Here is a 12,728-nt window from a genome sequence, read left to right on the forward strand (position 1 = left end):
AATATTTATTTTATATTTATATATAGTTAGTTATATTTCATATTTACAGGACCCGTTGGAAAACAGTATATTTATATAACTGAAGTGTATATCCTGTCTGTATAAATATTCGTAATAATAATAATAATAATAATAATAATAATAATTTCATTACTTTTCCGGGATCCCTTTTCCGTGCCTCAATTAGGGCTGTAAACTCCGCGCTTCTTTCTGCATAGCATGGTACGTTAGACGTCCCTTACTCTAGAAGAATCGTAACGAAAAAAAAATGATGAGAAAGAGCTTTTTTTGAGCAAAATTGTGAAGATCCGATCAACAAAGGTTGGCAAAATGTTCTCTATTCACTGTAAGGGTGTAATTTTTGTCCATTAATAAAGTCGTTTTCAGATCGAATAGATTGAATTTAATTATTTGGACGAGATATCGGAAAAGCTTGAAAAGTCAATTTACTCTTTTTTTCTTAGATTTTCTGAAAGCCTTTAACACAAAGCACGTCTGGTTGTGAGAAGATGGCTAAAGGGCCGACACTCATCTCAGTCGACTTGACGTGCTATTTACTGTAATATTTTAGGCTTTCCGTTTCCCTGAGTGTACCACTTTGCGGTTAGCTTTCACAAAAGCTGGCTTAACTTTCAAGTCAATCTGAAAATGTGACGTACTTTTTGTAATTAAGCCAGATCGATCAATCAGCCCTAAAAAAAAACGATTTGAGTGTTGATCAATCTTTTGCATGCACTGCAGTGAAAGAAAGAAAGAAAGGAAGAAAGGGGACAATAGTAAAGTTTTGACGTGATATTCATTGCAATATTTATTATGTAATTAAAATTATCCAGGTATAAAATACAAAAAGATTAATTATTCATAAAAAGTCTATTTACAAAATGACGTAATATTAACGATAAAACCTCCCAAATACAACAGAATGAAAATTTCATGTGTCAATGTTATGAAGATAGATGTTTCGAAAAAAAGGGAAAATAAAGTCCTTTGCTTTATGTGTGTTTTTCATACCGTTGAAAAGATCATTCAGAGCACTTTAATGTTTGAGAAAAATAATTCAAAAATTTGAAAAATGAAGAATAAAAAATAAATTTGGCCAAAATCTATTCTCTTATCAAGTTATTCTGTCTTCAGCGCGCGTCGAAACTATAAACTATGAGTAAATGGTTATTTCCACATAACATTGCCACACGGCAATTCAAATCCATTTTCCCATAGATTTCTGTTTTGTTCAAAAGAAATTGTTCTTATTATTTGCTACCTTCAAGTAGAAATTTGTCTCGCTTCCTGTCAACATAATCGAGACAAATGAAGTCAATGCTAAGAACCATAAGGCCCTCATTACACTTGATTCGATAAAAAAACTCCATCCTCAATCATTGTCGGTCATTTGAAGGAATTGATGACAAGCGTCTCGCGTGCAATCGCCTTTGTTATTGAAAACAAACTTGTAGTAACTGCCATCTCCACAAATCGCTGTAGAAAAGAAAAGTGTTCCAAAAATATATTTTTGATCGGAGAGAACCAGTTAAACAGAAATAAGTACAATCATAGTGAAAATATATTGACAATTTAGCTTATTTCTTCGTTTTTTTGAAATTTGGAGTTCGGGCGAGAAACTCACTTTTGGGCTAATTGATAAATTTATTCGAGTATTTCAGTTTAGGAGGGGTTTATAGACTTCCAAGTTATATTATGAGCCATATTGGACTATTTTTGAAGATTTGGAAGTCTTAAGAAAAAACGTACCCTGCGTACCCATCCGCTCGCCCAGCTTTTTCCATCTGCCCCCCCCCCTATCCTTCCGAATGAATCTACTACACACTGGATTATAAAGCAAATCAGTGCAAATTTAATTTTTTTTTCAGGCAAATTCACAATACAAATATCGCCTTATTTAATTTTCAAAGTTGAAATCGCGACGAAAGCCCAATAGATAGTTTATAATGAAATGTTTTTGAAAAACTTTGATGTTGCCCACAATCGTTGAAAATGAAAAACATTTGACTTTCAAGGTTCAAAAAATTTTATTTCAAGCTACATTTTGAAGATTCTCAAGATAAGTAAAATTACGACGTGTCGGATGACGTGAATGGATGACGACACGTTGACAAAAGAAAGGCACGTAGAGGGGCACGTCGTTTATCAGACTCCTGGAGAATTGTACTTCTTTAATAACCATACCTTACTTATATGAAAAAGTAGAAGTGCTCTCTTGAGCTTCCTTCTATATCTAGAACTCTTCTCTAGAAAGATCTCAAATTTGAATTGAAAGTCAAATGTTATCGTTAGCTTAGAGCGCTCAATACAATGCGCAAATTCGCTAACAGGAAAAGAACACATTGAACTTGTTTGTACACAGACCAGAAATATACGGCTAATTTCAAAATTCATTGCCGTATAGGGTCTGTTGTTATTGTCTTTTCTGATTTGAGATGTTTCAAACCGATCGCTGCGATGGAGTGCAGGCGAGAGAAGGGAGACGATGAGAGAAGTGTTGTTCTTTAAATCATATTTCATCGCATAGATTTCTGTACGGGAATTTTTTGATCAAACAGAGTGTACTACAAAACGATGAACGACAAACGTGAGATGCATTCTGATATCGTCCCTCACATGACTTAAGGTTTAATCTCAAAATTAATACCTTATGAAATTTAGAGTTTTACTGTGGTGGTCATCTTTGAGATTGAGATTGCCCTTTTTTCATGTAGAGGAATAGTCGATGTTTCATATGACAAAAAGGCCAATCTCAAAGGCAGAACAGGATTGCAAGATTTCCAATTTTCCAAGACACTTATTTTTAGATTGAACCTTTAGTTTTGTGAGGGACGATATAGAGTAACATAAAACTTACCGATGACAGAGTTGTCGGTCGCTCCGAACGCGCAAATGCAATGCGCACAGTCGGGAACTTGAAATCGTGAGAAACTCCATTTTGAACTGAAATATTTCGGTAGCAGTGATGATGGAATGCTAAAATACAAAGATATGTACGTTTGTTTGGAAATTGTAGGCTTTAGATTTCATGCTAAATTTCTTTTTCAGAGGTTAGAGGAATCAAAATTGGTTACATCGGCCAAAGATTACCATGAAAACAGAAAATGTTCAGCGATCCAAAATCATTTACTATACGAAAATAAAATGAATTCGTAAATTTTGCTCAAAGGCTCATAAAACGCCAAAACTTTTAGACTTATTATAGGGGTCCCTTGTATTTTTTATCAAGCCTTGACAAGTAAACTCTTTAAGTAAAAACTAATCTTGTAATCAGATCTCATTGGCAACAGACTACAAGCGTCAACTATTCTAGGTCTTTTCATAAATTATTTTGAGTGTAATGACTGTCTTGTTTTGAAGCTATTACCAAGGTGATTATATCTCTTGAGCCTTCAAGTGACACTCTTATAAATAGAGTCAACTTCTTATGAACTCCTCTGGGAATCAATTACCATAGCAATATTTTGAAAACGAGGTAAGCTTTGCTCGAGACGTAATTATGAAAAGGTCCACAAGGTTGGGGTGAATGTAAAAAGGAAAGCAAAAGTACCTTACCCTAGACTTTTATTTTTCTCCGTGTCTTCGATAGCGAAGATGTGGACAGTACCATGGTCGCTTGACACACATAGCAAAGAGGCGTCCTGGTTGAAGTTGATACTGAAGTTATTGATAACAAGTTACACACATTATAGATATCTTATATAAAACACTAATTAGATAGAGCTACTCTGTAATTCCCAAGCAGCGGAAAGTGAAGCAAAATAATGCACCATCTTTGCTGAAAGTAGGTCACAATCACTGACCTTTATATACCCTGGACCAAGCTTCTCAATCCCAGCCAAGCAAAATCTTTGATCGGAGTTTTTTGAAAATTGGTACCCTAATGTCGGCACTACTCGATAGCGGTGTAAATGCATCGAGAGCACTAGGTCTACTTTTCCTCAAATTCTTTTGATGATGTAGCGGCGTTAAACGTTGCAATGGCTTCTCCTTGGGTACCAATTCTAAAAAAACTCCAATCAAAGATGGCAGATATTGCTTGGTCCAGGGTTATATAAAGGTCAGTGGTCACAATAGGTCACAGTTCGGTACCGGAGATTTGTTCAACCAAACAAAAAAACCTGAATAGCGCGAAGCGACGAGGCAAGATACGCTGGATCGATCAAATTGCCAACACCGAACTATGGTCTACTTATCAAAGATGGCCGATTATTTTGCTTCAGCTAGAACGAACGAACGAACGAGATTATTTTTAAAGCATCTTCATGTAAGTACAAAAAGAAAGAATCTTACCAATAAATATTAGCGTTTCCAGCGCCTCTTCGGAGCTCGTGTAATTGTTGCCCTGACAACGTATCAAACACTCTAATCAGCGTCCCCTGAAATGAAAGAGAAATAAAGATTTCAAATTATCTGTTCGCCTCTCCCGCACAATATACGCTTTTTGGTTCGTATATAGCCCCGTCCATTAAAACTATAATTGTAAATCTACAATTTAATTGAATGGAAATGTTTCACTTTTTTTCAATCTTGACTATTTCAAAGAAGCCTGCTTGGTATTGTTCCAGAGAGAATCTCGATGATGTCATTTCCAATAGATCATAGATACATTTTGTTTCCAGAAAAATCTACTAAGTGCTTAAACTGGAAGAAAGGCTAGATTTTTTACTGTCTCGTGAAAATAAATCGAGAAAGTTTCGCGATTTTTTGTGCTTGCGAAATTTTATCACGTGGAATTTAGTCTGATTTAAGTACTTTTTCCGAGGAAGTAGCGAGCTTTGTTCCTTGAAGGTTCATGGCGATACAACTCAAAGCCGCTTCGTGTGCATCGAACTCAATGGGCGGTCGTTCGGTGCTCGCCAAGTCCACTACTTGAACATGACCGGGTTTCCGTCCGGGGAAGGCCAGTAATGAATTCTGACTGCTCGGACAAAGCACGCAAAGACCTGTGAAGAGAGAAATGTAAATTCATTAGATGTTTTCATTGACGAATATGGTTGGTCGCATGGCTTAACTCTGATTGTCCGACCTTCATTTTACTCATTGATGAGATATAACCAGATATAACAATGAGTAACAATTTTTTTACATTGAAAATGTTTTTGTTTTGATTCAAAGAACATTTGCGGAAAAAAACTCAAAACACATCAGTACTTGCGATACTTGAAGCGAAACAAGCAACATGCTGAATGGACCTACCTAATGGTTAACATCAGATGAAAATAAGAAAAAAGTGACAATAATTGTACAAAAATTCAGAATGGAAAAATAAAGCTTGTGTGTTGAATAATGTAAAATGGTAAAAAGGAATTTCCCCAAATACGAAAATCACTTTAACCATTCAGGCCCAAAAAACCTTTTAAGCTGTTTTTGGCCAAAATTTGCCCAAAAAAATTTTCCTTAAAAATCTGGCTCCGTCACATTTTGGGCATTGCCATTTTGCATCATTGTGCAAAAAATCAGAAAAAAATTATGAGTCAACATTGAGAAAAGCTATATTTTCTTATTTGGTTAAAGGGAATTTCCCCAAAATACGAAAATCCGTCTTTTAAAGCGAATAAGAATTTTCCAGGAAAAACCACTTCAGCCATTCTTTATAGAATCTTGCCCTCCATCTTTGTACAAAAAATCAGAAAAAAGTAATGACAGGATTTTGCACAAAGTCCAAAAAACCCTATTTTTAGGCAGTTTTTGGCCCAAATTTGCCCAAATATATTATTTTTCGAAAATCGGGATCCGACACATTTTAGGCATTGCCATTTTGCATCATTGTGCAAAAAATCAGAAAAAAATAATGAGTCAACATTGAGAAAAGCTATATTTTCTTATTTGGTTCAAGGGAATTTCCCCAAAATACTGAAAATCCGTTTTTTAAGGCGAATAAGAATTTTCCGGGAAAAACCACTTCAGCCATTCTTTAGAGAATCTTGCCCTCCATCTTTGAACAAAAAATCAGAAAAAAGTAATAACAGGATTTTGCACAAAGTCCAAAAAACCCTATTTTTAGGTAGTTTTTGGCCCAAATTTGCCCAAATAAATTTTTTCTCAAAAATCGGGCTCCGTCACGTTCTGGGCATTGCCATTTTGCATCATTGTGCAAAAAATCAGAAAAAACTAATGAGCCAATCCTGAGAAAAGCTGGTAACAGACGGACGGACGAACGAACGGACATGGGTTAATTTATAGAACCTCCACCGGGGTACCCGGAGGTAGGTCCAAAAAAGACAAACACAAATCGAAGTTGTTAAAGGAAGTATGAAGTTGTTGTATAACAATACAATAATTGCGACGCGATAAGATCAGTTTAGTGTAAACTAAAATAAAACCAACCAGACTATGATTTCTCTCCCATTATTTTAATTGTTCCACTTATTAATACTAACATACTAAAAAAGTAAGGAGGAGGAGACAGACATTACCTTTAGGATTGGGACAAGTTTCAAAGACGTGAAGTTGTTGAGGGTTTTGAGTGAATGTGTAAACTTTGATCATAGTATCCAAAACAACCACTATTCTAAAGCAAGTTGAAAAAATGAAGAAAAAAGGTTTTTATACAAGAAACAAGGAGAAAATATTAATTTGTAAGTTATGCGAAACTGAAGATGGAATCGAGAATGGAAAAATGTATAGGAGGAATTGAGGATACCGGACAACCAGGGGTCTTAAAATCATCAAAAAAGGGCTGGATACAAGGGTGTCACTTTTTGAAAATGGATATCCAGGGTTTCCAAAAGAAACAAAATTGACTGATTATCGATACCCCTAACACCCCCTAAATTTCTTCAATAGTTCAATAATTTTGAAAGGACTCGTAAGAAAACAGTTTACCAACTCACCGCAGACAAATAAAAAGTTTTCCCACCACACCGTTAGACATAGTGGGCACCCCTGGATTCTGGAAGGGGTTGAGGATTTTCAGATTTAAAAAAAAAGGAAGGTTGCGTTGATTAGAAAGTAACACCATGTATAGTAGGTGGGACAGGGTTGGGTGACATTTTTCGTGTCTGCTAAATTACGTGGGTTACGTGCGTATCGTGGGTTCGTGCCCTCGTGAGTGTTCGTGGGTAAAATGTTTTGTGGGTTCGTGGGTTCGTGGGTCCAAAAAAAGATCACGTGGGTTGAAATTGCTTGTGGGTTCGTGGGTCAAAATCGCTCATGGGTCCAAATTTTCCCGTGAGTCCAAAATTTTCTATTGGTCCGACAAAAAAGAACAGTACTCTCAATTTTCTTACCTTGTGACGCCACCCTAAAACCCTAAAACACTTAATAATGATTCAATTATTTCTTTTGTAAATTTCTTTACGATTCGGGTGTTTCGATATTTGAAACCCTTGCGCAATTTTACCGTCCAAAGGACCGTATTTCAGCTAAGTTGATAAAGAAGAATTGTTAATGTTATAACCAATAGACATGACTTTTTATAAATACCCAGGAAATGTTTTTATTTTAATAATTATAATATGAAATCATTCTTTTAAATATATCTTGTATTAATTGTGTGGTAGGAGGAACATGGTAAACCTTAAAGGGAGATAAAAATAAGATTCCTCATAGTGACGTTAATTGGCTATATATATATTATAAAGCTTTCGATGGAAGTCGTTTTTAAGGTCAGTGGTAGAAATATTGATATTAAAATCAGATCAGCTGGAGATGTTTCTTGACATTTACCATTTCGCTCTTTCTTCTCATAAAAACTGTTGAGTTAATTATAGGGTGAGAAAAACGAAGAATAATGAGGAAGTTTTTCAATTTTTAACTTTTACAATTTTTGCTTTACTATACTATACTACAGACACACATTTTTCAGGTGGGGGTTTTTGTTTGATTTTGCACATTTCTGACTTTTTTAATCATTTTTTACACACTGGAGAAAAATAGAAGAACAAAATGTTAAAAACTTGTAATCTAGAAGTTCTTGCAATCTTAAAAGTTCATTTTGTCCTCCAGTCGCTTTCTCTCCAGTTTTGCCCTCTGGGATTCTTAACTAGAGTATTGAGTGTTCTGATACAGGTTCGAAGATTTTGTAAATTTAGGTGGGAGTTCCTGATTAAGGTTGGGTTTAGGCTGATAAGAGATTTAAGGTGGGGGCAACCTTATGTAGGTGGAAATAACCTTTTTCAGGTGGGGCTGGAGGGGTGCTGCCCACTATAGCAGACAGAAAATGTTTACCGATCACACCAACGGATTAGAATAGGTGGATTAAGAACTCATAGAAAACACTCCTCGTTAGGTTATCAAACTTTTTTACGAGTTTGCTAGCAATTAAAACTTGATAAGTTGTAAAAAAGTTGTAAAAAATCATTACTTTCAACATTTTCATTGGTCATTACGTATCACGTGGTACATTTTAAATAAGAAAATGCACTTTTTTAGCCCTTTCTATCCAATGCAGAAATTAGCCAAATAATTTGAAATTTATTTTCCTAATTCTAAATACAGTCTTCTTTCACCAGTATGCAACCCATTCGTGACCCATCGATAGTTTCTTAGTTATAGACCATACGTTAATTTTCACTTATCTGAAGATTGCCATTGACAAAAGATTAAAAATTTACATTAAAACTGGTCTAGCGTTTGTTGATGCTAAAACTTAAGTGCAGGATTTAAAATATTTGCAAAATCATCAAAATTGATCGAATCATAGGACAAATTCGTTTTCGAAACTGTATAAATTGGAAAATTGTTCTTATAAAAACAATGAAAAAACTAAACGAGGAGTGCGCAGAGTCATTTACAGATTTTTCTTGTAACAATGAGAAGACAATGGATCTCTCTTGGGAGCAACGAGAGAAGTTAATCCACCTATTCTAATCCGTTGATCACACCATAGAGAAGAAAAACCTTACCGATCACACCATAGAGAAGAAAAAACCTTACCTATCACACCATAGAGAAGAAAAACCTTACCGATTACACCATAGAGAAGAAAAACCTTACCGATCACACCATAGAGAAGAAAAACCTTACCGATTACACCGTAGAGAAGAAAAACCTTACCGATCAGACCATAGAGAAAAAAAACCTTACCGATCACACCATAGAGAAGAAAAACCTTATCGATTACACCATAGAGAAGAAAAACCTTACCGATCACACCATAGAGAAGAAAAACCTTACCTATCACACCATAGAGAAGAAAAACCTTACCTATCACACCATAGAGAAGAAAAACCTTACCGATTACACCATAGAGAAGAAAAACCTTACCGATTACACCATAGAGAAGAAAAACCTTACCGATCACACCATAGAGAAGAAAAACCTTACCGATCACACCGTAGAGAAGAAAAACCTTACCGATCACGCCGTAGACGAACCGATTTGACGTCGCTGGAGAAATCCAATGAGATAACACACTTTTTTTTCAAGTCATCCCAAATTTTCACTAAAATAAAATAATATAATGATGAATTTACATTTTGTTGTCAATAAAAAAGGTATCTCAAGTCGAAAAAGCTTTTACTGTTTGATGTGGTATGATTGAAATAACATACCCTCGTTGGCGGGGTATTTTGTATTGTTTCTTCCGCCCACAAACGCCAAATAGTTACAACGAAACAACATTTCCACAAATGAAATTCCCCCTTCTGTAAAATCTGAAAGATGAAAAAAATTTGAGTCTTTAAATTTAAACAAATGATTATTTTAAGACTATAAAATTTTAAAAGTTTAAAATTTAACTTTATTCGAAAGAAACAAACATAACATGGTTATTGTTTTGACAGTTTAAAAGCACTTTCAGTTTCAGGATAGGATATTTGGCCTGTAAGATTCGATTAAAAGCCATGAAAACTGAAAGAGATTCACAAAAAAAACTTCTGAAAGATGGGTGTAAATGGAAGCGTATTCTTACTTTGCTTTTCTTTCTCTTTGATTGGGTCGCAATTGTATATTCGAAAACCGTTCTCCATACCGCAAGCAAAACATCCTTGATCTTGATTGAAACCGACATACAGCAATCCATTCCCGTATGAAGTGCCGTTCAAATTCATTTCGCTTTTTTTCGTTTTTACTTATTTACACCTGAGAAAATAGATTAATATTTAAAAAATGCCTGAAATTGTCTGCTCTTTATATGTTCTTATTTAAAGGAAGCGAGTAATACAAAAACGTCTTTTAACAGACAAAATAAAAATGCTACAGAATTCCGAAAAACATTTGCGCTTGACTATATACGTGGCTGAAGTTTTTAAGTAACATCAAAACATAGAATGTGTAACATCAAAACATAGAGAAAGAAACACAAAGGAGAGAAGAAAGATAGCATGTTTAGAGTTTCCTTAAAATAAAAAAAATGCTATGTTACAAAGTTAAAAAGTCTATCATCCCTTGTGTTAGCGTTTCTTAAATCCATATTTCTTTCGTTCATAGAATAAATCTGTTTTTGAGCTTCCCAAGTTCACAATTTTTGGACATCCGTCACGCTAAAAATTGAAAAGAAACTTAAATAAACAATATGTCAATAGTTGTATGTCGTTTGTACGTCGTTTGTACGTCGTTTGTACCAGTAGTGCAGTAGGCTAACACCTACCCTTATACCCCTCCATGTGATTTACAATTTAGATAGGTAGGATAGTCTATACTAAATCATGATATTAATGAAAAAGCAAGAAATTACAACAAACCCCAGGGAGGGGGCACTGACCTTGACGGCCGACGGGGACGTGCCGCTGGAGTTTGAAAAAGGGACCCTGTCAGGTATAAATAATTGGTAAACTCGGAACCCTGTCGGAAGGAAAATTGAAAAAAATTCCCACATTTTCACCTTGAAAAGTGGCAAAAATGACGAAATGTAGACCAAAGATTGAAAATTTTTCAAATTTTCACCCTGAAAATTGTCCAAATAACCAAAAGACAACCCTGTCAGGTATGAACGTTAAATTAGTAAATTTGGGACCCTGTCAGATATCTTTGGAGCCTAAAAAAGGGACCCTGATCAGCAGCACTTTCCTGTTCCAAATTTTGATGAAACAAACATCTTCCAGCAATCCAGGCACCATTGTTCTAAAAAGAAGGCCCAAAAGAACTAATTCTGAGCTTGTTGTTATGCTTATAAAAAAAGCCTTACATCTTTTTCTTGGACTGTACATTCACGACAATAATAAGCATCTGAAACACCTGGCCCGCCACAAATCACACAACGCCCTTGGTATGAACCGTAATTGCACTCATCACAAATCCGAACAAGTGTAGCCGGTCGAACGTACGAATCACAGATCACACATTTACCATCATCTAGAAGTTAATCAAAATAAAACAGGGAATATTAAGTTAGAAGCATCAATAACAAATATACATAGGGAATTGATAACCGAGTTGAAGTAGGAAAGCAGAATAAAGCTTGAAAGAAGAGCAGGTGTTGTAGTATAATTTTGGTCATTCAGCTTAGTTGAATAAAGGTTTTAGAGAAGAATCTTTTGAAATATTTACTGGCACAATAAAAACAAACCTTTTTCACAAAGCCGTCCAATTGCTATAATGAAAAAGAGTTATTTAGATTAGTATAGTATGTGATTTTGTACTAGAATGTTTGGAATTCCCTAACTTATTTAAACGTGTGTTTGAAAAACTTAAATGTAAAATATCCATAACTTAAAATCAACGGCGGGAGGGGTGTCACCTAAGCAAATTTGGATACAGTAACATGGTTTCAGCAACCAAAAATTTCTGGCAAGGAAGAAAATTCATTAAGTCATTAAATTTTGAGAATTGTATCTGACAGGGTTGATGATTTCTAAAGTACGTGACATATCTGTCAGCCATCAAGCTCTGTATTAGTGTCTGTATTGATGTCATTTCTCCATTGGCATCATGAATAGATCTGCACAAACCAAAACAAAAGGAATGGGATTTTGTAACCAGGGTTCTTACCAACTCCAGGTTGTTTGCGACAAAAGATAAGATCAGGATGATGTTTTGCCATCACCAATATTTTAAGAATTTCCTGAAATACAAAAAACAATAAGTGTCATTATATGCAGTACCTGGCAAAACTGATCACATCAATGTCTTCAAAACAAAAGCTTTGCACTGAGTCATTGTGCGTCAAGCAATGCAAAAGTAGAAAAGAAAAGAAAAGTAATGTAATTTCTGATCCATAATTATTACTGGAGTCATTACAGTGAATACATATCCTGAATCCTGTCAATTTTTTTTCAAAAGTGACAACTTTATCTGCTGTTTGAAGGTTGAAAGGGGAGGGGAATAAGATAGTAAATTGTTATATAACATCAGCAGAACAACTGTGAGCTCCTGCACGGGTGAAAAACTTTAATCTTTTCAATCACTTTCTCAAGCAAAGAGTACATAAAGCAAATCTAGCTTATTATATTATATTTCCTTAATTCAAAAATAAAAAATTCATTTTTAATTTCCGATCTCGGAACGTGCAAAACTCCCGTCCGCCCAATATCCACCCAATCAGCTTAAATCTATATATTAATAGCCGTAGTCTGTATGTCTGTTTTCTGTTTTCTTTCTGTGTGTAACTTTCGATTTTGCAAGCAATGCTTTTGTTCTCGATAAGTTTGTTTTGATTGACAGATTGGATAAAGCCTGGTTTAGACTTTATTCAGCCTTTGCTTTGAAATTTAAGGCCCATCTACATTTAGTAATTTTAATTTCTGCCCAGCTTTGCCTGACCCCGATTTTTCTCTTTTCTTTTGTTTGAAATGTTTTCAAATGTATTTAATGATCGTATTTATTAATGACATATTCGAATTCTT

At 35.0% G+C, this 12,728-nt stretch overlaps 2 protein-coding genes across 2 annotated transcripts; both read right to left on the minus strand.

Moving 5' to 3' along the window:
* Positions 1-788: 788 nt before the first annotated feature.
* Positions 789-10,051, minus strand: LOC136819662 (WD repeat domain phosphoinositide-interacting protein 3-like). Its single transcript, XM_067075907.1, has 9 exons — positions 9,857-10,051; positions 9,498-9,599; positions 9,301-9,388; positions 6,420-6,514; positions 4,756-4,946; positions 4,294-4,379; positions 3,556-3,657; positions 2,858-2,976; positions 789-1,476 (listed from the first exon to the last, which is right to left on the minus strand). The coding sequence occupies exons 1-9, from the start codon at positions 9,993-9,995 to the stop codon at positions 1,373-1,375; spliced, it is 1,026 nt and encodes a 341-aa protein (XP_066932008.1). The 5' UTR covers positions 9,996-10,051; the 3' UTR covers positions 789-1,372.
* A 213-nt stretch (positions 10,052-10,264) lies between these two features.
* LOC136819664 (PHD finger-like domain-containing protein 5A) lies at positions 10,265-11,977 on the minus strand. Its single transcript, XM_067075908.1, has 4 exons — positions 11,875-11,977; positions 11,453-11,476; positions 11,072-11,238; positions 10,265-10,427 (listed from the first exon to the last, which is right to left on the minus strand). Exons 1-4 carry the CDS (start codon positions 11,924-11,926, stop codon positions 10,338-10,340), a joined length of 333 nt encoding a protein of 110 aa, XP_066932009.1. The 5' UTR covers positions 11,927-11,977; the 3' UTR covers positions 10,265-10,337.
* Positions 11,978-12,728: the final 751 nt, after the last annotated feature.

This window comes from Clytia hemisphaerica, unplaced genomic scaffold (assembly GCF_902728285.1).
Source record: "Clytia hemisphaerica strain Z4C2 unplaced genomic scaffold, Clytia hemisphaerica genome assembly, whole genome shotgun sequence".
Lineage (NCBI taxonomy): Eukaryota > Metazoa > Cnidaria > Hydrozoa > Leptothecata > Clytiidae > Clytia > Clytia hemisphaerica.